Source organism: Corvus cornix, chromosome 12 (genome assembly GCF_000738735.6).
Source record: "Corvus cornix cornix isolate S_Up_H32 chromosome 12, ASM73873v5, whole genome shotgun sequence".
NCBI classification, from domain to species: domain Eukaryota; kingdom Metazoa; phylum Chordata; class Aves; order Passeriformes; family Corvidae; genus Corvus; species Corvus cornix.
This window is the reverse complement of record NC_046342.1, coordinates 13,258,380-13,286,206: the sequence shown is the minus strand read 5'-3', so window position 1 is coordinate 13,286,206 and position 27,827 is coordinate 13,258,380. Positions and strand designations below refer to the sequence as shown.

General features: G+C 41.1%; 1 protein-coding gene across 2 annotated transcripts in view; it reads right to left on the bottom strand.

Annotated features, from left to right (window-relative positions):
- The window catches only part of PTPRG (protein tyrosine phosphatase receptor type G), a 403,292-nt gene that overhangs the window by 110,296 nt on the left and 265,169 nt on the right, over positions 1 to 27,827 (bottom strand). For both annotated transcript variants that reach the window (XM_039558715.1, XM_039558716.1), the window contains one exon: positions 26,118 to 26,213. In XM_039558715.1, the coding sequence (XP_039414649.1) occupies positions 26,118 to 26,213 (96 nt within the window). The remainder of the gene's footprint in view (positions 1 to 26,117; positions 26,214 to 27,827) is intronic.

The window sequence follows — 27,827 nt, the reverse complement described above, 5'->3', positions numbered from 1 at the left end:
AAGCACATCCTCTGCATTCTTTAAAACATTAACCACATTATCAGCCCTGCAAAGCCTAAAAACACGGGGCTGATTTTTCTCCATCTACTTCTGCCTTCATAGAGGAAAACTGCTTCATAGAAGAAGTCATCTCAGACCAGTTCATTCCTTACCCACACGGCCATAAATCTGGTGCTGCCACTGCAGTCAGTGAAGCTGGACCACTTTCAGCCCTAATGGAGTTGGGCCTTGGCATCTCATTGCTATTAATATTTTTAAGTTTATTTCATTTAGTGTCACTTGGACAAAGGAAAGGCAATAAAGCTCTCTGAGAGGACCTAGAAAAAAAATCATCAATTTTTGACAGTGCAACTGCCTGCACTGCCAGACCAAAACCTGCAATGTTCCTTCTATCACTCAGAAATTCCCACGTCTTCCTCAACAGTGAGATCCAGCAGCAGAGAGAGGAGGGAAAGGCAGCAGGAAGGATTAACCCTGTTGAGCTCCATGACTTCCAAATTAAATCCGTCACTTCAGTCACTTACTTGCACACAGCCAAGGAATTTACAACCAATAATGCAATTTTGTTTTTTAACCTTTTGCCTCTTCAGAGGTATTGTAGGAATAACTCACAATTTCTGTGAACTTATTCCATTATTTAAGATACTTGCCAATTTACTTTTAGGAGATAAATACTGCCATGTATCTAATTGATGGGGTACATTCTTCCTTTTTTTCCCACCAGTCAGCTTCAGAACCTGAGCAGTATTAATAATTTCTGGATGGACAGCTCCTAATGGGCAACATATCAGATGCAAAAGAGCTGTTTTGTATTTTACTGCTTGCTGATGACCTCCATGTCATGAGGAAAAACAGAGTTTAATCACATTATGGCTGTGTATTAATGTATTTGGAAAGGAGCGGAGACAAAAGAAGAAAACCCTGAGAAAGGACCTTGTGCCCAGCAGGGAACACACTGATGTGTGAAGGGCAGAACCAGCTTGGAGCTGTTCCTAGGAGGAGGACATCAGTGACCACAGCACATCCAAAAAAAGTGCTGTAAAAATATCACAAATTTTAATGATCTGACAAGAAAACTGGAGTCCACTGCCCAAGTTTTGCAAGCACAAGCACCTCTCATCTTGTCCGTCTTCCCCATAACTAACTAGTAATCTTAGAAACCTCATTATCTTCTCAGCCAACTGCATAGAGATAAACCACAACAAACCACTTTTCTGTTTTCTGTTTACTTGCCCTTTGAACTACTCTGCTGTGTTCAGGACACATTCTTATTCACTTCTCTAGAGACAAAATGGTTTGGTGTTGTAAATGGAAATTGAAAATCCTTTCCTCATCACAGTACTCCAGAACTTGCAATGATCATCTAGGGCAAGAAATGCAATAAAATTATCAAAGCAGCAAAAGCAGCTTTGAAATATATACAGCTCAGATGTTACTGGACCATAACACCACTAGCCCTGAAGGCTGCAAGCTCTTTGAAGCGTGAACTTTTATATGCCCAAAGGGGTGCTCTGCACACTTTGGATCTTGTATAAATAAGAATCACAGGACAGTGGACCCAATGACGCACTTTGTAGGTTCTGTCTGGCATCTGACAAATCAAAAAGAAACACTAAAAACACAGAGCCTGTTGTGAGACACATTCCTGCATCTTTTCCATTTATCCAGGTTTCTCTAACCATGGGCACCATTGAAAAATAAATCATTAAAATGCTACCAGCATTTAAGTACAAGAATGCAAGAAAATCTTGCTCTGGACTTTAACAATGTTTTAGTTATCGCTGCCTAACCATAAGTGGTAAAGAGTTTCATTTTGTTTACTTTGGTTCTATTTCTGGTGACAGCTGCAATCAGTTTGAAGAAAGCAAATAGACAGAAAGAATCATAAAGGTTACAACTCTTCCTTTCGGGATTTTGTGTCGAAGTAGATCAATCACTAACCTCAGCCCTGGCAGCGCCCCTTTAATCTGCTGAGGTGGCGTGGCTGTATAGATGCAGCCATGCAGCCTCTCTGATACCATATTCTGCCAACGTGCTGTGTTCTTCAACAGCGCAAAACCAACAGGCATGGGATTTTTATGGAGGCTGGAAGGCAAATGCTCCATGCACCTGTAATCTTGTTTTCTCCAGGGGTATGGGGAGTGGGATCTCGTGTTTCTTTAAAAAATATATTCAAACAAGTACCACTCGCAGAGATGTCAGTTCAGACCTGCAGGGGATAAAGCTTTCTTTTCCTTCCAGATGCTTTCCCTCTTTTTACCTTACATTCATACACAGTTCTCTCATACTTCAGTACAACCGTTTCAGGATCTTGGCAAGACCATTAGAAAAGTGGCCAAAAGTTTTCTCATTTTGTGGAAGGGTTCAGACTTCAGAACAGAAGTTTTGTTACATTTTTTCCTTCTTCAAATTCTAAAACAACCCAAAAAAATGCACCTTGAATTTCATCTCTCTCTCTCTTTATTTTTTCACTTCTCCGTATCCTTTTTCTGCCCGTGTTCCAAGAGGAAAGGAGGTTTCCGAAACCCAAAATGCCAAGTTCTATCCCCATCGCTGTATGTCTCTGGTTTAACTGGCCTTCAGCTACCATGCTGGTTGAGATCAGAGATTCACCCATACAAGAATCCTGTCTCTGAGAACAGCTGATACTTAAAAGAAAGAAGGGCAGGAAAAAAAAGCAAAAGGAAAAAAGGACAAAAATCTCTAGAATAAGAAGTGCCCTTCTGATCTACTTTATTACTCCATGTCATGAAGCTTGAGCTTATATCCTCCTACAAACTGTTTCTAACTTTCTTTGTTATATGTGTTCCAGACATGTATTTTTTTATTATCTTATGAACATATCCTGAAGGAAAACAGCAATGAATTCTTCAGATTGACTTTACATTCCACATTTCTGCTGATACCTTGGAGAATTAGAGAAAGATCACACATCTGTAACTGGATCTGGGCGCTTTGGCTTCACCCAGCATATGCCTACCTAAGCTGGGCAAAGCTTTTCTTTTCCTGTGAGTGAAGAGCCATGAGTTTCCCCCTACTTCTTCAAGACCTTACTGGAAGAAACACCAAGAATGACAATTTCTCAAGCCACAGGAATTCCAGGCACAAACACAAAACTATGATGATGCAGAGTGAGTATTAACAGACAGATGGAAAAGCATCCTGAAATTGCCCTAAAATAGCCACAGTACCACTACTACAAATGTTGTTTCCTGTACAAGATGTTTTTGCTCAAGACTGACTAACACTCTATAGGTCTGCAGTAAACAGATTAAATAATGCTTGTGTGCATCATTTATAATTGAAAAATGCCTGTAATCCTCTTGAGCAGAAATGAATAGGTAACTATCATGCTAAGCGCAATGGAAAAACAAACACAGAGGTATCATTAAGCAGTTTCCTGTGCTAACAGAGTTCTCACCATAGGGTAAATATGTGATGAACATGACATGAAGAAGCAAAATCTCTTGTTTATTGTACCCTTTGGGTGACTTCAATACCTGGTGCACATGCCATTCTGAATAGAAAGAGTGGCTTGATGTTAATGCAATAAACAAACCAAATATTTGCAATATGGGAAAAGGCAAGGCACAAGTGACCCCATTCTGCAGTCATAAACCAGCTATGTTCTTCACATGAAGCATTGTGGAAATCATACTCTAGACAGGTTACATTAACTTACAGTTCCTGCATCGGATGCAGCGACTGAGAAATTACTGCTTCTTCAGTGAACAAGGCTGATCAGTCATGAACTCTATTGACAGCAGGGTTAACACCTCTCAGCAGCACAGTGTGTTGTCCCTGTGCTTGAAAGTGCTGTTTCTATAGCTGTACCCTTGAAGGCAGGCCAGGGAGCTCAGCCCCTACTCAGGATAACATTAATACTCCAAAGAGAACAGTTCCAGCGACTGAGCAGAGCAGGAATGTGACCAGAGGACAGACCAGAGAACCTCAGCCAGGCTGACCATGCTAGTACAGACACCAAGCTCAGCATGTCCTCATGAGTTAAAAAACACCAACCCATTCTCATTCTCTATCACTCACTGTAGAGCAGACAAAGCTCTCTGTTCATCTGATTATTTTATAGGACAAACTCAGAACCTCCTGAAGACAATGATTTACCAAAACTCAGAAGACTTGTAAAGTGTTAAAATCTATACCATAAAATCCATATACCACACGCTATAAAATTAAAGCCATATGCTAAAGCAACGTAAGTAATCCATGACCTGTCCTTCTGGTGGAAACAGTTCTATAAAGCTGAAAAAAAAGACCTCAGCAAAAATACTGATCTTACCATGCTTATTTTAGAAACACTGAAAAATAAAACCAGGGAAACCCCCAAATACACACTGAGGCAGTTAGAGAGACCACACAGCAACACCAGACCTTAACTCTAAGACCCTTTACCAAAGGGCCAGACACCCCCCAGTGTCCAAAGCTCCAGGCAGCCTCTCTGAAACCCAGATTATCTTCCCACCAACCAAGGACGTCTGGAGGGAGTACCACAAAGCCCTCTAATGATCACTGGTACCATCTACCTTGTGAGAAGTAGGTGAATATTAATTATTGGAACAAATCAGGAGTAAGGAATACACTTTCCTTTTAAAAATAAGTTTCAATAGATGTGTGGAAGAAAAGGGTGTGGAGAAAAAAGAACTGAAGAAAACCCACCTATTTGGGTTGATATACAAATAAAAAATTTGGGTTGAAAATAGAAATTTCTCTTTCATTTCCACCTTAAAAATATCTGGCATTTGGACATTAAACTGTCATACATTTGCAGCAACTGCTTTCAAGTTCATTAAATGGGCTCACAGACAGTATTGCAAAGCATCTCAAAGTGAAGGAGAATGCCACAGACGGCTATATTGAAAGGTGAAATGACATGCATTCTGTGCAAGGCAGAGGAAAATGAATGGCAACAATTTTGTGATACAGTACCTGTGCCTTTCCCCTCCAAATAGTCATATAATTTACTTTTCTCTCCCACTGCAACATTTGGCCCTTGACTTGGAAACTAAATCTTCAATCTATCAAGCCTTACCCATCTGCTAAGTAAAATGGCCAAGAAAATCTGCATGCCTTGAATTCGATATAGCCAGCTGTTCCCAGAGTGCTGAGCATTAACATCCAGAGACCATCCTCTCATGCTGCAAAGGACGGTGTCTGCCAAGGATGAATGACTTCATACTTAACCATGGCAGCTGAAGCCAGTGACAGTGGCTGACATAGAAGGATGCCAATATTATATTCCCCCAACCATGTGTCTTCAGCTCCTATACAGCCTGCAGTTAAGATACACAACTCACCACCCAAAAACCTAAGTCTCCAAGCACTCTGTACAAACAACTAAGAAGAAAAAGAAAACTATTATAAATTAACTAGGTTGCAGAGATTACATTTTCCTGTAGGGTTTCAGGACAATCACCATGGTTAAACAATTTATTCTTCTATCAGCTCAGTGGTGTTGGACAGATGCCAGTCCCAAATCTCTATGGGAAAGGACCTGATTTTCAGTGGTTTAGAACAGAAATTAGAGGAATCCCATTAATGCAAACACTGCACCACACAGTATGTATTTTAACATCACAGAAACAGGATTTAAAGAATCCAAGATAATCACTATCAAAAGAAACACTCTTTTCTCAGTAAAGGGAAAGCACTAGGGATATTGCTTGTGAAGCTCTTCAAATCCGTGTCTTCAGGGCCAAATAATTTCAGGGCTAGCTATCAGCTTGGGTACGCCCTACTCCCAATCCTTCTGAACAACAATGGTTTAACCTGCATCAGCCTGCAGCACTTGGAAAGGACATCCTGGCCTTGTGGTCCACACCCTTCTGCTCTGGACTAACTCCATTGTCCCACCTCTTGCTTCTCTCCCTTTTGAAGCCCACACTGTAAAATCTGACTGTGTATAAATATCTGGTGTCTTAAACATTACTGAATAAAAGGAAGTGAAAGATTTCAGCCGGATCTGGAATGTGGATGAACAGATATGAAAAGTTTACATGTGCTTTGCTTTGAAATAAAGTAGGAAATATTTATCTGGAGCTTTCCAGGAGAACTGATGGGTGAGAAGGGATACTGGTTGATACAATAGCACACTGAGCTATCTGTGAAGCCAAAAAAATGCTTACAGAGCTCCCGACATAATGATAAGCTAGATTTGGTGCTCTAAGTTTTTCACCTTCACAAGCATTAAATGATCCAAGAATGATATATTCCTGCTCCTCCACAGACGATATTTTCTTCCATCTCCCCCATATAAGCTATAATTACACATCTCCCATATGAGCTGATGCAAAAGGACAAATCTGGCCAAAAGCCTGCAGCCTGACAGAGGTGAGCAGGGAGGCAGAAGGCATTTGCTGTGTAATGAATGGACTGCCCAAAGTAAGTATCCTGCAGAATACATTTGTAAGGGAAAACAAGAAATGGAAACAGCCCCCTCAATACTTCAAGTTTCTACTCATGTGTAGAATCAGAGAGAATAACAGGTACCCAGGCAAGATGGGACACTGAACCTTATGGTGGCACATGCACTATTTCACACAGATATTACCATGACCTCTGATTTCTATAAAAACGTGTGTTAGAGCTGATTTTGCCTCTGCCTACAGCAACTGGTTTCAGGTTTAGGGATTTGAAGGCAAACTCTGTTGCATTAAATTTGGGTTTTGGCCTTCAGGTATCCTGCTATGAATGAAAATATACTGAAGTCATAGAGGTGAATATGCTGGAGAAGGGGGTGTTCCTAAATGTCTCATTCACTATGTTGTTTGAAGAGAAGGGAAAAAAAAAAGTTAATGAGTCTTCCAATGATTATTTTAAATAGAGTAATGGGTGCACATTGATCCTTCTAGCTAATTCCACTTAAAATAATACATCATTCTGACCAAAATCTTGCTAGTGATATATTAACTTCATATTTTACTACAGCTTTGGAGGGTATCTACTAGCAGGGTATATTAACTAGCAGTGCCAAAGAGGAAGCTGCATTTTTTCCTTTACTTTTTTGAAGTCCAAAATGGTTTTAAAAGCTATTGAACTAACTTTGGGGTCAGGTGTTCTGGCTGTCCCTCATCTTTGGTTGAGTGCAATGAAACTGTTTGCAACCACTGCTCCTCCCAGCCTTTAACTCAGCCCCGACATCACTTTGTACCTGCTGCCTCTGGACCTGAGTTAGCTACAGACATCCTGGGACAGGCATGGGACAAACTAGGCTATAGATCAGCAACTTCCCCTACCATTATATCCAGTAGGAATGCTTGAAAACACAAGCAGCATAAATAGTCACTTTTACCACAGGCTGGCTGAAATACCAGTGTCATAAAAAGAGCAAAGCACTGGCTACCAGAGAAGAACATTGAGCAGAATCTGCATGTTGGTGCAATGCCCTGACACAAGAGACTGCCTCAAAAAAAGCGCAAGACCATGAAACTCCGAGGTAAAGTCTGCTTAATAACTCAGCTCAGAGTGCTCTGTGTTTGTGCACACTGAGTTCCTTTGTTAGCAGAGAGGAACACTGATCGTGCATTGTAACCCACTGGCAGCAGCTGATTGGAACACCAGGCTGAGGAACATGCTGCATCTCCCCTCTACAGCATTTCCTCCATTCACTATCACAAGATTTGCAACCGGCACCATGGTAAGAAACAACAATATTTTCCTTTCTTTTTGTAAGGCACTCTTTTGATCAAACTTTGACTTACTCCACTGCTTAATTAATTAATTAATACAATATTAATTAATTAATTTCCCCAAAGCATTCTTGCACAAACGCAGCTAATTTACTGCAAGGCAATAGCACATTCAATTAACAAATTACTGAAAGATCTTAATACACATATATCTAAGGAAAAACAAAAAATATGTACAGCCCAAAAGCACAATCTGATTAGAGAAATAGAATATCTCAGATACAAAGTTCTGTAAAAGACAAAAATGTAATTTCAACACAGAGGAGAGGCAGCTTCAGTGGCAGCTTCTCAAAGCTGGGAAAGCTTGATTGATAGACTTTACCATCTGCAGCTGCACAAAAAAGGGCTACAGTAGCTGCAAGTTTATTTAAAGCAATTTCAGTGCACTGAGCCTACTTGTTCTTTGAGAAAATAATATGATTTCTTCATAGAGCATAGAGTCTACTTATTTAAGCAGCAGTGTGCAAGATCTCTCAATCCTACCAGCAGTTCAGCTGGAAAAATGACACACCAGGGGGTAACATTTTATCAGGATGGAGGCTGTTTGATAAAAACTGCCATCAGGTATAAACTGTTCTCATCATCTGAATTAAAAAAAAAATTTTAAAGGTTAAAAAAAAAAAGAGTTGAGTCTCTTTTAGAGTTTTCGCAATTTGCTCAATTTACAGTTTTTAGGTAAAAATAATCATTTTGACCTAAGTAGGGAGGAAAACAAAATGGTGTAATGAAAAAATATAACAAGCACTACAGCCAGATCATCTTACAACAGCCACTCCTTGATGTACAGCTTCACACATTTGGAGAGGCTAAACTCAAAACTGTGAAACCACAAATGGAAGCTAGCTCTCATTTTCTTCTGCTCCTGGCTTGAATTTGGTACAAAATTGTGTAAGTGAGAAAAAAATATCTCCAGTTTTTTTGTTTTTTTTTTTTTTTTAAATGAAAATAAAGCAATGAAGTCTGATGGCTAAACAGGAAAATCTCCCGGGCAAAATGCAAAGGCTGGAAAGGAACAGCTCAGATGGACATCTGGAACTCCAGCACTTTGCAAAGGTTTAATTTAATTGCTCCAGCTAAGCTTGCCTGGGATGCAGCAGAGATTTCCAGCCTTTCTCTCTTTTCCAGCCAACACAAAGAATCTTGATGAGAGGGGTCACATCAATCACTCCCTTAAAATGAAGAAAAGGAATCGTCTCAGCTACCCAACATCTTTCATTCATTCTACAAGAAAAGTCCTGCCTTCTTCTCTCCCAGCACAGCCCTGGGCTCCCTCCAGCCAGAGAGTACAGATGATTCAAGCCAGCATCTATGAGTCACAAACACAGAGGATGCAGAAATGTCAATTAAGTTACACAGTCACTTCCCTAATGACAACCACACCTCAGTTCAGAATTAAATTAGAAATCCAGTGAAAACAAATTATTGTAGGGCAGATTTTTTTTTTTATCTTATGCTTTGAAAAATCAAATTCCAACACAGTTTGTTTGCTGTTCCTTTTATCTCATTTCTAAGGAGGTTGGTGTGAACTGGCCTCCCAAAACTGCAGCAGGAATTTTTTGCTACACCAAATTCCCCATTTCTAATGCAGCAGCCATTGGCTGGGAGGGCTCTCAGGCTTACAGGCATCTTTGTGGTACAAGGACAAAATGTTAAACCACTGCTTTTCATTAATACCTTCCAGCACAAAAGGACAACTATGATGCAGTCTTGTATTTGTAATTTTCTTTCAAGCAAGTTCTTCCATATTTACATATATTTTTGTAAATTTGCAGTATCATATAGTTCTTGCACGTGTGTGCAGCTTTGCAAAATACTAAGAATGTGCACAGCTCAGCGCTCATAGTACCTAAAGCAGAAAGCACCTACTAATCCCCAGAGTTTCCTCACTTCTGCCTCCACTTTTATGTCTGAGTTGCCTCCCTCTCCCATCACCCACCTGCTACATCCTCCTTACTGTCTCCTTCCACCCAGGGAGCTGTTTCTGTCTCCTCAAATGTTACAGCATCCTCCCTTCCCAAACTGTTCCACATACCCCCTTAAGCATCCTTCCACAGCTCTCCCACCTTTTCCTCTCCACCTCCTGCCTCTCCAAGGAAGTTCCTCTGCTCTTCCACCCCCTGAGATGATCATGGAGACAGGAGAAAGAAGCAGGTTTGGCTACTGTGTTGCTTTTGCTCAGCCTGGTTTTTGGTATTGGGGGGGCCACAGAGGTGGCTTCTGTGAGAAGCTGCTGGAAGCTTTCACCATGTCCGGCAGAGCCAATCCCTGCTGGCTCTGAAGATGGACATGCTGCTGGCCAAAGCTGGGCCAATTAGAGATGATGGGAATGCCTCTGTGATAACATACTTAAGAGGAAAATCAAAACAAAGTGGGGGCAGTTTTCCTAGCCAGAGAAGAGGAGGAGGTGAGAGCATGTGAGGGGAACAACATGGAGACACCAAGGTCAGTGGAGAAGGAGGGGCAGGAGGCGCTCCAGGCGCCGGAGATGAGATTCCTCTGCAGGCCATGGTGAGGACCATGGTGAAGCAGCTGTGCCCCTGCAGCCCGTGGGGATTCATGGGGGATGCAGAGATCCATCCACAGCCCCTGGGGATCCACGGGGGATGCAGAGATCCATCCACAGCCCATGGGGATCCCCAGGGGATGCAGAGATCTATCCACAGCCCAGGGGGATCCATGGGGGATGCAGAGATCCATCCACAGCCCATGGGGGAGGTGCCTGTGCCAGAGCAGGTGGATGCCTGGAGCAGGCTGTGATCCAGTGGGAGACCCGGTGGAGAGAGGGGGCCCCTGCTTCCAGGCTGGAGCAGCCTGGCCTTGGAGGACTGCACCCCGTGAAGAGTGACCCACACCGCAGCAGTTCTGGGAGGACTGTTTGCCCGTGGGAGGGACTCACGTTTCAGCAGTTTGGGGAGGACTGCTGCTCATGGGATTGGAACCATGTTGGAGAAGTTCACAGGGAACTGTCTCCTGTGGGAGGGACCCCACGGTCTCACAGGGGAAGGACTCCCCTCCCTGAGCAGTGGAAGAAAACCTTGGGTGATGAACTGACCAAACCCCCATGCCCTGTCTCCCTGCACTGTCAGTGGGAAGGAGGGAGGGGCTGGGGGAAGAAAAGGTGTTTTAAGGGCTTATGTTACTTCTCATTATCCTCCTCTCTGTTAGTAATAAATTCACTTTGTACCTTTAAGTTGAGCCTGTTTTGCCCTTGGAGTGTTTTCTCCCAGTCCTTAACTCATGAATGCTTTGTTAATTTTTTTCTCTCCTCTGCCCAGCTGTGGCAGGGGAGGGTGAGTGAGCGGTTTTTGTGGTTGCCTGGCATTTGGCCAGCATCTAACCATGACAGCTACTGAGGATGGTCAGTGGGTTTGTCCAGGGGAAACCTGGATGCCAACAGACAGGGTGCCAAGCGTACCAGCTGCAGGACTGCCAAGGGCTCCAGAGCCAGTGGGAATGAAGTGTGGGTGCACCAAGAGCCAGTCACAGGTCTGTCACTGGGCAGTCATAGCAGCAGAACTCCAAGAAGCAGGTGAGAGAAATGACACAGTCCATCTCAATCTTCTTCAAGCCACTGAATTAAGAGTGGCAGGATCTGGCCTGCATTTTTTTTCTCAACTGCTTCTAAAGTGCTCAAGTTCCTGCAGCAACAGAAGAACAGCTCAACCCCTCTGTTTCACCTGGTGTAACACTAGACAAAACCAGTGAGGATCATATGTCAAGATGTTTACTTTTCACTTGGTTAGCATGACCCAACAACTCACTCAGTTCCTTAAAAAAAACATTTCAACAAGTATCATGGCTCACGTTTAGAAGAGATGGGGAAATTTTGTGCAGACAAACAGCACTTAGAACACAAGTGCATTAAAAGCCTGGCAAACGTTCAGTTTGTGGCAGCAGTTTCTTCCTCTTGAAATACAAAGAAATACAAAAACTAACATGACGTGTGCTTGTTTCAAGATGTTCTACATTTCAGCAGTGGCAAAGTGAATGCTATTCAATCACTGTGATAGTCTTAAAGCCACAGAACTCCTCAGGATGCTCTAGCCTTCATGCCTCTGCTCCACAGGCTTCTTACGGCTTTCCTGTGCTCCTGTGGCGCATGACCCATCTGTGGAGGGCATTTTCAAGCTCTGTCTCTGGTCAGGAAGCCCTCCTCCTACACTGGGTATAACTTCAAAATTGCCAAAATCTAAAAATCTCAGGGAAAGTTATGAGAAAAGAAATAAAATACAACTGAACAAGATTTAAAACAAAACTTAAATCAGGGTTAGAACAAAAGGTGCTCTTTGAACAAGTCTAGCCTGACACAGAAGGGTGAAGATTTTTCCTGCAGGTGAATGTACACAGGAATGCTCTCAGGAAGATTCTTCCATCTCCTCTCCTCCTCTCTGAATCTGCTTGCCAGAAAATCTGGCTGTTAATTTGAGGTGTTCCCTTATGTTTCATTATTCTTTTTTCTTTCTTCTCACACCCAGCGCTGTAACTCCTGGCTGTCCACAGCTCATGAACACTGCTTATGATCTGATCACCAGTGCTGTGGTAGGTCAGCTGGACCATCCAGGCTCCTGGCACTTGCTTTGCCACAGCCCCAGTTTTGGTGTCGACCTCTAGAAAAGTCTCTTATCTCTCTTCTTAAAACCTGTCAGGCTGCATGGTCTCTTGATGTCACCACCCTCATACAACCACCTGCAACTGACACCCCAACCTGCATTAGGTTTTTCCCTGCCAAAAGCCTGATTGGTATGGAGGGAGCTAAAGAGCCAACACTCTGTGAAGGCAATCCACAGAGGACTGGCACTGAGGGAGATCTTCACTGCCACCAGGCTGCACAGCCAATCCTATCCAAAATGCCTGAGACCCAACACAGTCAGAATTCCAGCCCAGCTGTAACAAGCACACAAGGAGCATGGCACTGCTGGCTGCTGTGAGGATGAGAGGCTTTCCAGAGAAACACCACTGCCCAGAAGCTTCATGCTGGAGCATCCCATGTTCCCTGGAGTCTGATCAGTACCCCCAGCACACTAGCAGGATGCACCTGCACTTGCAGCTCTCTTTACACTCAGATTTTAAGGGGGACAGCAAATATTTTAATATTTGGCATGATAACAAAGGTATAAAAAATCTCCTGTTTTTAGGGGCAAGACACTATATGTCTCAGTTATATATCTCAGATACAATGCAAGCATTAATGAAGGAAGGAAGGAAGGAAGAGGGCACTTTCTAAAAGGCAGACATAGTCTGGGCACTTAGGGCACAAATGCAGCATTTAAAAAAAAATGCTTCTGATACAAGAACATCTGAGAGAGATAATCTCCACAGCTCAGCATGAATTTATACAGTCTTTCAACAAGTCCATTAGACAGGTGTGGTAGCAGCCAGCTGTACAGCATCCACAGACCAAGTTTCTCTAAAACCTGAGTGCCCATATGGCCCTGCAGCATACTGAGGTGGTGCCACCTACCCAGGCATCACCCTCCTCTCCCACCACGATCTGTCCATAGAGAGGGATCGCTATCAGCCTGAGGGGTAGTGCAGAGCTGGTCTGGATAATGAGTTCAGACTTCAAAATGATGGATGTTCCCATCCACAACACACGGACACCCAAACAGCTCTACCCAGACAGGTTGAAAAGCCAGCTTTACTTCTGGCCTTTAATTCTCTGATGAAGTTATGAGCAGAGACAAGTCAAGCCACAAGGCGGGGTGGGGGCTGCATGCTATTAGGAAGGTAAGCTTATTAGCTGATATGTAATAAATCTCTGTAGATATCTGGAATAGCAGAAGGCAACAGTTTGCTTCGGTGTATCACCAGTAATGAGCTGGAAAGAGGAGAGCATTCCAAAATGTTAACCTAAAGCTTCACTTGACTGGTATGCACTTTGGGAGAGTACTTAATAAGACTGGTTCACCCAAGATGGGGAACTATCTGTTTGTTCATGTCTCCCTTACTTCTTACACAGGCATATGGATAATGCCATACAAACCACAGATAAAATGCACCAAAAAATTTGCTAGCTTAGCTGTTAAGGTTATGGACCTTTGCTTTCTAATCAACACTTACCCATATAGCTGTTTCTAAATATTGATCTGATAGCATGATCCCAAGGGAAAATAAATATCAAAGGGGTGATTTAATTCAATCTTCCTGGTTCCTGCATAACCATGATCCTATTTCTTCAAAAACCCAGAAAGCAGTAACTTAAGTGAAACTTACAGATCAGATAATATATTTACAGCCTTAAAATAACATGAGACACGCTATAAAATACAGAGATCCAAAGTTAATCTCTTTTAGCAATATTCTTGCAGCAAGTAAAGATGAATTTTATGGTTAAAAAAATCCATTTTATCAGGAGCAAGACTGAGCTTTCTCATAACCAAGCTCCTTTCTAATGTGGTACATAATTTTACTTTACTCATAAAGAACACTTTGCCAAATCTCCAGTTAGGCTTCATTTGATACAGCAGAGATGTTGCAAAACCAATACACTCTTTCAGAAAGTCTCTTTAGACTTGATAATGACCACGTTTCAATGCATTTTTGATGCACAGAAATAGTACAGTTACAATCAGCAGCTAAATACTGTTCTGATGGTGTCAGTCAGGAAGCTTTTCCTTGGCTCCTCAGAGCTGTGAAGCAGTTGCAAACACCATAAGCTCATAGGAAAAATCCTGCCCCATCAGAACTCACTATTCAGAGGCGCTGAACAGATTTAAGCAATCTTTACTTAACACGTTTCACTTTTCTGCATAGAAGATGGTGAACAGCATTCTTGACTCTCACCTATCTCCAGCAGAGCGTAAGAGCACATCCCAGCTTCTGTGCTGGTTTTGTTCTGGAAACTCTGATACCAGCACACCTGAACTTTAAACAAAGGGAGGTTTAAATTACTCAAACCAGGACCACTGAGCTAATTTGGAACTCATCACCTTAGTCAAATTAGTATGCTTTTCAGTGAATCCCAGATGTAGAAGATACGTCTGAAAGCTACTATAAAGTTATGCTGTAAACAGGTTCCTGGGTTTACACATCCTCAACTCCACCCCATAAACCTGAAGATTTCTGATTTAGATTCACAAGAAGTAAAACATCAGGTACAAGGATTGCTCTGGACAAGCCGCCATCTCAGCTGCAGAATTATTTTGGGGGGGTGGTATGCCATCAGCATTATCAGCTAAACCATCAGTTATACATACAAATGTCTACATCTGTACAAAGACATCAAGAAGGGACCAGACTAGACTGTGATTTACTTTCAATGCCTTTTTTTGACCTCTGGGAAGAAAACCATGGGCTCAGAACACCCTCAGTAATCATCTCTCCCACAGCAGTCCTGCAGCACAGAAACTACAGACAACAAAACCCAGCAACAACTTATCCCTCTGGCAGTAACCTGTAACACTGGATTTACAGTAATTTAGGACAGATGACAAATTACTGAGGGTTATTTTCCTGCATGCTTGCTCTGCATCATGTGTAATGTTTGGAATTACACAAGAAACCACACATATCATTGGTAGTAACTGGGGTGGTGCTTACATGGACACGCCAACCTGACACCGATTCATGTGACCCTGAAAGGAATGGGCAGCACCCTCTGCTCCCAACCACCCTCTTCCCTCCCTTGCATGCTTTCCTGCTTTCCCCATCACTTCTGATCTCGAAAAATACTGACATTTCAGCCAAATCTGCTCTGTGACTTGACTGAGGCTAAATGGTGTGAGCAGCACAAAGACACAGTCAGGATGACTGTGTAACCACCTCACTGACTGTACAAAAATGACACTTTCCATTTATTTGTACAAAGAGAGTCCTAAGTGATTCTTACATCTCATGGCAACCTATTAACAAAAAGAGACTGTGAATGGAGTATCCGGGTAAACACTTCAAACAAATACATCAATTATGCATAGTCCGTATACTTTTTCCACCTTAGGGATCAAACTGAAACAAGACTAAAGAATTATGTTTTATTTGTATTAAAAATGTATCAGCTCCTGTCCGAGAAGGTTTTCCAGAACATTTGGTATGCTACCCAGGAAATTCTGTCTGAAGCTTGTATTGTCTATTCTTGCCAATACAAGGAGAAACGTGGCATGGTTATAGCTGAGAATTACAGTAATAACTCTTCAGGCAGAACAGCTTATATTTAATATGAATAACTTTTTCATCTGAACTGGAAGATCTAAAGGGAAAGGAAGCCCCAGTTTTACCCACCTATTTCATATATTCAGACTTTACTACCAGTCTCTCTTTTATGGCACAAAGTGAAATCAGACAATCATTTATGAATAGATCCTGTTTTAATGAAGTCAGCTACCAGCTCAGATACAAATTAGAGCTGACCAACTGTTTGTGCGCACACCATGGATCTCAACAAGTTACATGGCCAAACATGCCACACACAAGCCAGCTATCCACTAGATTAATTTCTAGGATAACATCAAGCTCTCATTTTTCCTTCTCCCTCCAAGCATTCCATGGAAAAGGCTGTTTCTCTTCATGAGAACACTACTTTACCACTCTGCACTTCTATAAATAATTACATGAACATGATTAGATAAGTCCCCCTCTTCCTGGATGATCCTCCTGCACAGTTCATTTTGAGTAAGTTTTAAAGAACGACACACATGTGCTCACCTTTGCTAAAATGTGCCATAACACTAACTGGTAACCAGAGACATACGAAGACACTGCAGTTTCATGGAAGATACAGAGGGCAAAAACAGGTGTCATTTTTCTAAGGGTTACATAAATCTTGTTCAAAATCCTGCAGAACTGAACTGGGCAACATGTGGACTGAAGAACTAGAGTTTCCTGGCTGAGTGTTAGATTTCTCCATCTACATCCCATGGATGTAAACTGCACGTAATATATTTGATTAATCCTCTGAGAGACAAATGGGTAGGAGAGCTGGATAAATACAGAGCCTGTTTGGAAAAAAAAAAAAAAATCAGATCAAATTAAACTTTAAAATGAGGTGGGAAGACAGGCATAAGAAACTATCTTCCTGGAATCCAGGCTGGATGTCTAAAAACTGGGAGAAAACAGGGACTTCCCAGAGGCAGCTGTTGTGTCTAGGAGAGAGCAGAGGAAAGGAGATGAATGTATAGCTTTACATCTCCTGTGATTCTGTAACTAAGATTAATTTTAGCAAAACTCTCTGAAAACTTAGCAAAAAATAGATTCTTCATTTACAGCCTCTCTCTCTCTTTCTTAAAGAAAAGGTCAAGTCAAAATGCACCAGATTTGGAACATGTAAGAAGGACAGAGAGGAAACAATCATTGCTATCACAAAGTTACAAACAAGCCACATTTGATGGTTTCTCAATGCCCAGAGATACAAAGAGGGGCTGTTGTCCCTGCCCTAAAGCAATGATGAAGCCTGCAGGAAGGCTGGGGGTCCCTCCACTTTGTCCCAGATCTAGGTTTGCTTTGTGATGTTTGACAAAGCGACCAAGTGATGCACCAACAACGCACAACAGAGACCGAAATGCAAAAATTCCTACTGTAGTTAGGGAACTAATTTGTTTTTTAGTCTAATGGTTATAATCAGTAGACTTCCTGAGTCTCAATCTTCCTGAACCACAGAAGGGGTGAGATTATAGACTGACAACTATAATTTTTACATATTACACATCTACGTGTCATTTTCAGGAGACTGGTAATGAAAACTCCACAAGACATTTTCTATAAATTTAAAATTTTTTATGGCATGGCTAGAAAATGGTTTTGTTTTGGTTTTTTTTAAACAGGATATTTTTAAATCACAGAGAAGTAAATTACTGTCTTTGAGAAGCTGACATTAGACACTATAGATATTCCTACACTGATTCCACTTCTGAACATCAAGGGTGATAGAAAGGAAAGGGAAGCAAAAGAATACACAAATAAATGCTAATCAAGTTCTTGAGGCAAGTAATTCAAATAAAAACACTAAAATGTAAGGGGACAATTACGAGAATTAACGCTAACAGGTTGGTATGTAATTTAATGAAGCAAGTTAATAATGGCATCCCACTTGGGATTAATTCAATACATTAATCAATCAAGAATCATTGACAAAGCAAAAAACCTGCAGGTCGGAAACATTTATAACGCTATAAACTGAAAGACAGTGATCCTAACATTCAAATGAACCTTGAACCAGAAGAGCACAGAGATCTTTTCCCCATGCAATGTATACAACCAGCTCTCTATTAATTGTTATGACTGATAGCTCAAAACATTAAGGACAGACTCCATAAAATATGCAAAGCGTTTTTCATATTTGCAGCATTGCAGAACTTTGGAGTCCAAGTCCTCTCAACAGCAAGAAAGTTTGCAGTTTCTTCCTAACATCAATAGTTGTGATTTTTCCATTAAATAAATTGGAGCAAAGGACTGTGATCACAAAAAGCAGAAGTCACTTGGTAACCCATCCCCACTGCTATCCATCCTCTTTGCTGCTGCATTTAAACCTGAGACAGCACAAGTGTGAGTCATGGTCTCAGACTTCACAGTTAAGAAAGCATTGACAGTGCATTTGGGGTTGGGGCAGGGGGAGGTTCAAATTCTAATTTTTGCCTTCGATTAGTTTTTTTAGATGCTTTGGAAGTTCATTTCACTAGATATATCTGAGATGAAAAACAAAATAAAAGCCAAAGACTCTCAGTGGATTCTGGTATTTTGCTCTGCACTATAAAAAGAACTGCATGGCACTGCTTTCAGTACAGCCCATATCCTTTAAAACTCAATCTAACAAAAATGCTTTAATTGAAAGTATTGCATTTTGGAGGTCATTAGACTTTTTGCCTTAGTTGAAAATACCATGAACAAGTTCATAGAGTGAAGAGAAGAAGGGAAAGGAAGACGACTGCTTGGGCACTGAAGAAGAGAAGTGCACATAAGGTAAATTATCCTTCTACACTGCACAGTCAGCCTGTGGATAGAAAAGTTTCAACACAGCAGGTTGCAGCCATCATGATCTAGAGACTGCAAATGCCTCTTGGCAGAACACAGGCAAGCAGAAGTGGAACGATGTGTTTGCTTCCAAGAACGATCTGTTTCAGCCGCCCTGTCAGTCTGTGCCTTCAAATCCAACCCCCCTTTCGCTCACACATTTGTACCTCATTCCTCCAAGTAGGCTTGCTCAGGATGTGCAGGCTGCTGTGTGAACATCTCTGCTCTTCACACTCACAGATTTACCACATGAGCTCCTTTTCATGATAAGCCATGACAAGTGTGCAGCCATGTGAGCAAGAGCCCAAACCCACAGCACTCTGCACACAGACAGAAACTCTGATCGTGTTTGCATGGGATGTGACATGAGGGAATCCCAGGAGCCCAGGCTCTGCACAGTAACCCAGTAGCAAAGGTGTGTATCAGTGCTGCTGTCAATGTACTGAAAGTCTGGAGAACTGAAGCATATCTGCTAAAAAAAAAAAACCCACAGGTGAAAGGGCCAGTGTTTCTTGAGTGCAATTCAACTCACTAACAAAGCCCTCATTTCTGGAGCCCAGCAGCATTGAGTGATGAACATTGCTGGGCTCACAGATCCCTTCCCAGCTCCCTGTGCTCCTCAGATTGCTCATAGTAAGGTCCCAGGGCTCACCCCTGCAGTCTGCCCCTTCCTTACCCTCTTATCTGCCCTCCTTTTTGAGAAAGGGATGCAGCTCTGCCCTTCTCACAACTGCATCATCCTCCACAACAAAAAACCTTTTGGAGCTTTGCTACTGAACTCAAGACTTCATCAGGGATTGTTTGCCTAATGCTCTCAAGGGTCAGCCTGCTCATTTATGTACCAAAATAAAGGATGAAGAACATTATTACAAGAAACCTTGTAATAACCAAATTCTTGTAAAAACCAAAAATCTCTATTGTAAACAGCAGTTTTACTATTAAACATCATTTGAAACATGACCAATCTGGGCAGAAGTATGGATTAGAATAAAGTTAAAGTCTCATTGTTAAACACTGGAAATTTAATAAGCACCAAAATTGGAGATATATAGATATGTATTTTACTCTCAGAGCTATTCCCCATCTGTTCTCCCTTTCCTTTCTTATTTTACATAAATATTCAAAAATATTCATATTTCCTAAAGAAACTTTCAACATAAGTTGAAATAAAAATCAGAACTTTGGGTTTAGTTTAAAAAAATTTTTGTTTAATAGAAAGGGTAGAATAGATTTTTTAGAAATAGTTTCCATGAATTTTTATCTTCTACCCAAATCCTCCTCCAATCAAAATGGTTTCAGAGCAAGTTGTTTGATCAGCATGAACATTTGTTATTAGGCACCCAAACTTGCATATTTTGGCTAAAAAAAAACATCTCTGGAGGCTGGTCTGTGCCATTGACATACTGAACTCTGCTCAAATCTAACAGACCGTAAGAAGCTCTAAAAATTTTGTATTTAAATTCTCCACGACGTAAAATCACTTTTGACAATTTTACCTCCACTTATTTGCTGGAAAATTAGGAGAATCCTTTACTGCTCCAGAGATGCTTCATATGTTACTATGCTCCACTGCATGTATTGTACAAGGTGTTTCCCAGAAAAATGTACTCTCGGTGCTGCAGTGGCCATATCTACCTACTCCAGCTGCGTCTTTATATGTCAGGGTAGCTACTTTGTACCTCTGTACTATTTTTCAACCATTTAAAGGCCCTAGTACTGCTTTTATTAGTAACAACTAATGTTTTCAAACAACTGCAACATTTCAAAATGCTGAGAAATTTGACTTAGTAAACAAGAACACATTTCAAATTGTTCTGCTTGTCTTCACTTACATGGAGAGTTATTGGTATACAGGTACTGAATAAGGCACTCTCATACCATATCTTCATGGTATGAAGATAATAAAAATATACCTGTACTAATACTAAATAACACTGCTAATCAATAATAACAGTTTTATTATTCATGAGCTACTATTAATAAAATGCCATGGGTTCTAATGTAACCTTTAAAAGAATTAATACTGTAATTCAATTTTAAGGTCTTTACATCTATCTGAAGTCTATTAAAATAAATGAAAAGTCTCTCAATAACTCTGGATGATGCCCTGCATGTTAATGATGCCACATGTTATTTTCACTATTGCAAATCACCTTTAAGATACTGCCTAAACACTGGAGTACTGATTATGCTTCATGTAGGTGGATATAATGTTCCAAGAGAAGTGCACACCTCTCTCTCCATTCTCATTGTCAAAATCAAACTAGTTTTGCTCAGATTTCAAGAAACATTAGAATAAGGGAGAGGCACAATCAGGGAATTGCCAGGAATTGAGATGGGGACATGGGACCCTATCTCCTACTGGATGTTATTTTCTCAACAGTCACCATATTTAAATAACTTATTCACTGAATCTATTTTGTTATGGTGGCAAACACATGAAACAGTTAATGAAAGGGGAGAACAGGGAACAAAAAGGCTTCTAAGGGAAGTTAAAAGCTGCATTCTATTGTTTGAGAAATACACATTTAAAAAGCATATTTTTGGCAAATATTCAATAGCTTTGGCAGTGTTCCACCAATTTATTCTGTGTTCAGCTCATTTAAGCCCCTGGGAAAAGTGAGTGAGTGATTGATCATATTGATGAAGCTGACCAAGAGCTACTACCAAAAAAATCTCACAAAAACCAAGGCCACAAACATGCATTTTACTGAAGAACAAATCTCTGGATACATGAGTAACTAGTAAATATAAAGACATTTATATGCAAATAATACACACATAGATCTAAAAGTTAAAAGGGCTACAGAGTAGTTTTTTCAACAAATTTACAAAAACATGTCAGCATTGGAAGGCAACTCAACAAAAGACATGTAAACCCCTTGATTTTTATCCCACATACTTTTAAAAATACTGCTAGTTGCATATTTGCTGCCGAGTACCTAATTACCTTTAAAAATCTAGCTGTGCACTGTTGAAGCTCTTGAGTTATTGAGGTTTCAACATCACTCATCATTATGGAGCTAATTTTAATGATGAAAGCATTGCTAAAAGTTATTTTAAAATTCATTTTTACTTAACTTCTTTAGAGATGATTTGTTTGAGTACCTGAGACACAGTAACTAATCACTGATGGTTTTCTTTGCAAATATAAAATAGATTTATATGCCCTCCCTGTAGGAACAAGAATTCCATCACCTCCTCCTGAATTTCTGAGCTATCGAATATTTGATGAGTGCTTAGGGAATCAGTATTGTGTCTTTTCACAGCAGTAATCAAGGAATGAAGTATTCTCTGCCATAATGAATCTACTGCAGGACTAAAAGATGAATATTTCAAATGCAAAAGCAATATGTTTGTTTTGAACACTTCTAAGTTTGGCTTTAATAAAGCAAGTAGTGAAGTGTGCAATGAGTTATATTGTTAGATGGTTAAAACAGAGCTGTGCAATATGTCTGAATGCATTTAATCCAAGTAACTACTAATTTTAAATGTGACTTATAAATATGTATTACATGTATGATGAACGGATGACTCAGGAACCATGAGAAACCTGGGCCTTGCCTTCCACTCCTGGCTTGCTTCAAAGCCAGCTCAGCCTGACAATTAACCAAGGCCCGGAGCCAGAACATCATTAACCACAAGTTGAATCTTAACGTGGGCTGAAATTAAACATGCACACCAACTATTCAAGTTAGGATCATTTAAATCAAGCCTGAGGGGCCTGGCTGGACTCGGACCTGCTACATGTGTTCCAGCAGCTGGTGGGTCCCAATGTGGAGCCAGAGGCTCATTTCAGATTTCCCAAAAGCAGGGCCCCTCAGCTGGGTCCATCCCTGTGGTGCTACCCTTCCTGCAAATCAAGAAGCCTTTTCTGCCAGGCAAGAGGATGCTGCCAGCAGGAGGTGATGGGCTCGTCAAGCTAAACATCACCAGCACCAGCTTCACTTTGAGAAACAACAAATCACCACAATACTGAAAGGAATGGCCACAATGTGTTCTCCTGAAAAACTTGTCAGAAGGCAAGGTCTCATTTGTCATGGCATTCTCTCATTTGTCTCCAGGGGATTTTGATTTTTGCTAAAATAACAAGTAAGTTCTATTTAACAACGAAGAAAATCCAGCTAGAGATTTTAGGCCAGCTCATCTCATTTGCAAACTGAAAATACCTGCTATAGAGTCCCCACGGTGCTATTTTGTGTGACACCCCTATCCACAATGAGATACAGAGATGAGCAGTTATGGTAGTTTGTATTTGCAAGAATTGTTTCTTAGTTTAGTAGGCTTTTTTTGTCAGATCAACTAACCTGCAGCACACAAACAGAAATAGTGTTTATCAACAGAGCTTAAAATGAAAGCAATGAGAAAAGCACAGCTTTAATTACAACAAAGTTCCAAGTGCTTCAATTATCCAACTTCAGAACCAATGTACTTCACCTGGAAATTGCCCCTGAAATAATGAATTCAATAAGGAAAATTCTTACATAGTCCAAGTTAAATTATTTAAAAAGAAAGAAAGAGGGTTCTTAATTATTTAATGTTTCACCAATAATTATAGTTCAGTACAATGTTCACTCATTGGTGAACCTGATTTTCAAAGGAACATTTATGAACATCAGTCAAACAAAAAACACCTGCCAGACTATAAACTCAGCCAGTGTCGTGCACATTCATTCCAACACAGCATTACCACATTAGCAAAAATCCAAGTCTTGATTTAATGGCAAATGTATCCAATAATTAATGTTGAAATATTTACATAGAAAAGCATGCATGATGCAGTTTTCTAATGCATTTGTAAAAAACAGTATGACCTCTCTTGCTACAATTTTTAAAAGCTGTGTTCTAGGTAAATGAGTCCAAGATGGGATTAAAGCTCTGGAAAATAGAAAGCTGTTGTACTTGAACAATCTAACCTGACAATCAAAATGTGACCATGGACATCTAATGGACATTTCATTCAAAAGTCACTAGTGATCCGTTTTAAAAGACAACTTTAAATTAGCTGCATGCAATACTAGCCATGGCAAGTTTATCTGCATGGAGCCTCAGGGAGCAAGGCTCAGGGAACACCAATTATTTCTCAATAAAAAGGTTTTCCCAAGTGATAGATCAACAAGCCCAGCACATGATACACAGCTGAGGGGGCTAAAACAGCACCTTGGTCAAACACAGTATGGATCCGCAGAGGATTATCATCACCTGTTAATGACCCTGTGTTAACCCTATATACAACAACTCAAGCCCTATGGGACTAGTTCTGGAAAATCCTCACGATGGCCAAAATAGCAGCTGTCACACTGGTGTCCCTCAAGTTTATTTACAGGGTCCAGAATTCAGCATATGGCCTTCCAGACTGGGGACTCGGGGCTTTACAAATCTTCCTCGACTGTTCTCTATCTTGGAGCAGAGCTGCCCAGAAGGAAAACCTGATACACTCACAAATTTAACAACACAGCCTCAATTTCTCATTTCAACCCAAAGGAAAAGGAAAAAATGCCAAAACCCCCACAATCATTTCCTTGCAGCCGCAAAACAGGTTGTCCCTGGGTCACTTTGCCAAAGAATTGCCTTAACCCCACTCTCTGGAAAAGATCAGAGAGTGTTTATCAGTAATGGCCTCAGATTTCACAGCTCCCAGAGCAGTGGAGACCAGCTGCACCATCATCCAGACTTTACAGCCTCATATCCTGTGGCCAGCAGGGCTGGAAATGATGGAAAGTATAGATTTCTGCTTCCCTGAGGGGACTACAACACTCAGTTGGGGTCTTAAAAAGCCTCAGGTCTCTTACAATCAAAGATGGGGTTTTTAACAGCATAACACACTATTTAAAGTTATTTTTAGTGAGTTTAATGGCTCCCTTGGAATCATGCACAGAGAGACTTGCAGTAAGTGCAGCACCTGGCTTTGCAGGTGGGGAATACCAAACACAGTCCCACCACAATTTTAAGATCCTATTTAAAAAAAAAAAGGATTTAGGGAATACATGTCACATACAGATTAGGAAGTGGTGTGACACGGGGCAGTGCTTCACATGGCTGATGTGAAGGCCATCAGGGTAATTTAGCAGTTAAATTCCAGACAGGTGATGCCACAACGTGTTGCCCACCATGGGACAAACCCATGCTCCTTCTGACATGGCACACACACCAAATCCACAATGCTTCACTGTGGTATAAACCAGTCTTTGGTTGTTCTGTTTCTAAACTTCTGTCTCATCTGGCCAAATTCAATTTGCCCAAAGCTTCCTGTCGTACACTGAGGTTAAGAAGTCTGGGGAATCATCATCATGGCATGCCACTGTAAATTATCACAGCTCCACCAACTTTGCCCTAATACGAAATGCCACAGAAGTGCTCAGAATCCAACAGTGAAGATTTAACATGCCTCCTTCCACTATACTGATGTCAGCCCAGTTACAGCAATTTATGCAATACAAGGATTTGTCCTTTTCTCCTTATCAAAGCATTTGATCAAAACCAGTGACATGCAAAAAGACAACCTTACTAAATTTGAGCAGCAGAGTCAGGCTTGTCACTCTAATATCATAAGAAAAAGGGAGGTATTTCCATATGGGTACTTGCATATTCCTTTTTATCTGGTTTCACAAAGATAACAGCAAGATCGCTTTCTTCCTCAGTAAAAACTAGTTTGAAACCTCACAAAGGATCAGCATTTTCCTTTGCTCTTCCCTCCCTCCTTTCCTCTTCTGAAAAGCAAGACCTCAATGTATTTCAAATCTTCATTAGCTACTTCTCTGCGTGTGACAGCCTGGTGGTGTGGAGCGGCTCCAACTCCTTCCCTTCAATTCACCCTCGAGTCAGAAAGGTAAGACCCCATTTCTGACATGAGGTGACAAAGAGCTCACACTGCTGAATGCCACTGCCACAGGTGACACTCCCATCACCAGCGGTGCTCCCTGCCCCATGCCGCAGATCTGGAGTGTGTGGAACCACAAATGAGCTCACCCAGCAGCCCCAGATCTGCATCTCTGAGGATGCATTTCAAACAAATGCATGCATAAATTCACTCATTTGGAAACCCGGTCTGTTCAAGAACTTGTTACTATGACAATTTAGAAGAAGCTGCTACAGATAAGATTGATGAAACTTATTGATTAATCTTCTCTCAAGCTACATTTGAATTTTAAGTTGTCCCTAAACAGAACCAGTTGGTGTTGGTTTGTTAGTATTCCAAGGACTGCAGCAATGTACTTCAGCAGCGAAGGAAGTTCCATGATAAATGTGTTCTCCAATCTACATCTGTAGAGTAGCTATAAAGTCAGAACAATCCAGGCAAAATTTTTCATTATGTTTTTTTTTAAATCACACATAGACAATATGAAATATCTTTCACTGAGACAGGTGGGAACAAGAAAACAGATGCATCCATTAAGCTTGAAACAATTCAATGAATTAAATAGTACTTGGTGAACACTTTGGTTTATGGATATAGCCTTTGTTTAAACTTACTTGAAAAAACACAGCCATGGCTCCTACCACCCTGTTTTCTAGAACGGCTGTTCCGAAACTGTCAAAGTCATCAGGATTGTAGAAGTAAATCTGCATCTGCAAAAATTGAAACCAACAATAGAATCACATTAGTGTTGATTCATATAGATTTCACATGATGTAATGCATACACGTTGTACGTAAACCCACTGTTATGAACCTGAGATAAAGGAATTCTGCTGAACAATAGTGTTTAACCAGCATCTTGATTAATAGCATGACTGCCCTGCTGGGACAGTAAGCAGGGAACAGAGGTGATGCAATGCATTTTAATACCAAACCCAGGGATAAACAGTATGGTCAGTTTGTTCAGATGGTAAACTTTGTGCTATCTGCCAGCATCTCTTCATTTCTTTGCACACTGAAGGCTCATCTTCCACTCTGTTAAACGTGCTAAACATATTTATCTCAAAATCCATAGAAAATTTTGAAAAGGATTTCAATGTTTGGAGTTATTTCTTTACTCCTAAAGTCATTTGTAAGATAAAAGTCTCTCTCCATAGCAATGCATTTTTATGAGCCTCTGATATTCAGGTCTATCAGTTAGGGTCACACTTTTCTCTGTCTTCAGTTAAATTTCATGACTTTTATTTCCAAAGTGTTAATAGTCTGCAAAAAGCATGAGACAAAACCAGATATATTGATGAAATTTTTTAAGGAATAAATATTAATAATTACACAAACCCCAAGTAAGAGCAGGTGAGAACAATGACTGCCCCAAACTAACAAGTGTTGGGAGTTACACAAATAGAGGAGGACCAAGAACAGCTTCCTCCATACACTCTGCTGGTAAACAATTCCACTCCACTACACACATGCCCCAAATAAGAGCAGCCTGCAGAGGCTGTGGGTGCTCGTGCTCTTAATTTCCTGTATGGTTCTTGTTCCACTTCCCACAGTAGTTGAGCTCCCACTTCTGCCAGCTGTCTGAACACACTGCTGCTTCTCCAGTAGTTGTTCAACCCATCCCTTCCAAAAGAAGCCCCTAGTGTTAGTCCATCTCTATCAGCCACAATTTGCTCCGAAGGATCTGGTTTAAAACATGCAACACTCCCTTCTCTACACTACACCATGCAGGTGTGTATATGGTCAGAGAATAAATTCAGTGTTCGTAACATCTGTTGTACGTGTACCCTACACAACACAAATTAAAACCATGTGCCTGATGGTGACAGCCAAGCACAAGGACTGGACTTCACAGCGAGTGCTCCCGCGGCCATTCAGGGAAACTTCCAGATAGATTTCACAACCCAAACCAGTACTGGCGGGCTGATATGTATGCTCACTTGTGCTCACTGATGCCAGAAAAAAAAATATCTGTTCCTGGCTATGAAATGGGAATGGACCCCTTGGCTTCTCTGCCACTGGCCTCTTGTTGAACCTGTGCACTCACTCTGCTGCCCATCACCAGTACCTGCCCTTTTCACAGCACTACAGTGATGATAAGAGATAGGCACACAGCTCATAGTTTGAGGGAGAAGTAAGGTCTAGCTGAGACTACCCATGCCTCCCAACATACTGCTGGTCTGACCATGGGACTCCCTCCAGAAAGTCTGTCTGCAAGACCCAAACACTTGTTTGGATTTTTCCAAAATAGTGCTGCATGACACATCCTACTATATTCACAAATGCACTATTTTCCCCATATATTGTATATGCCAGGAGAGATTA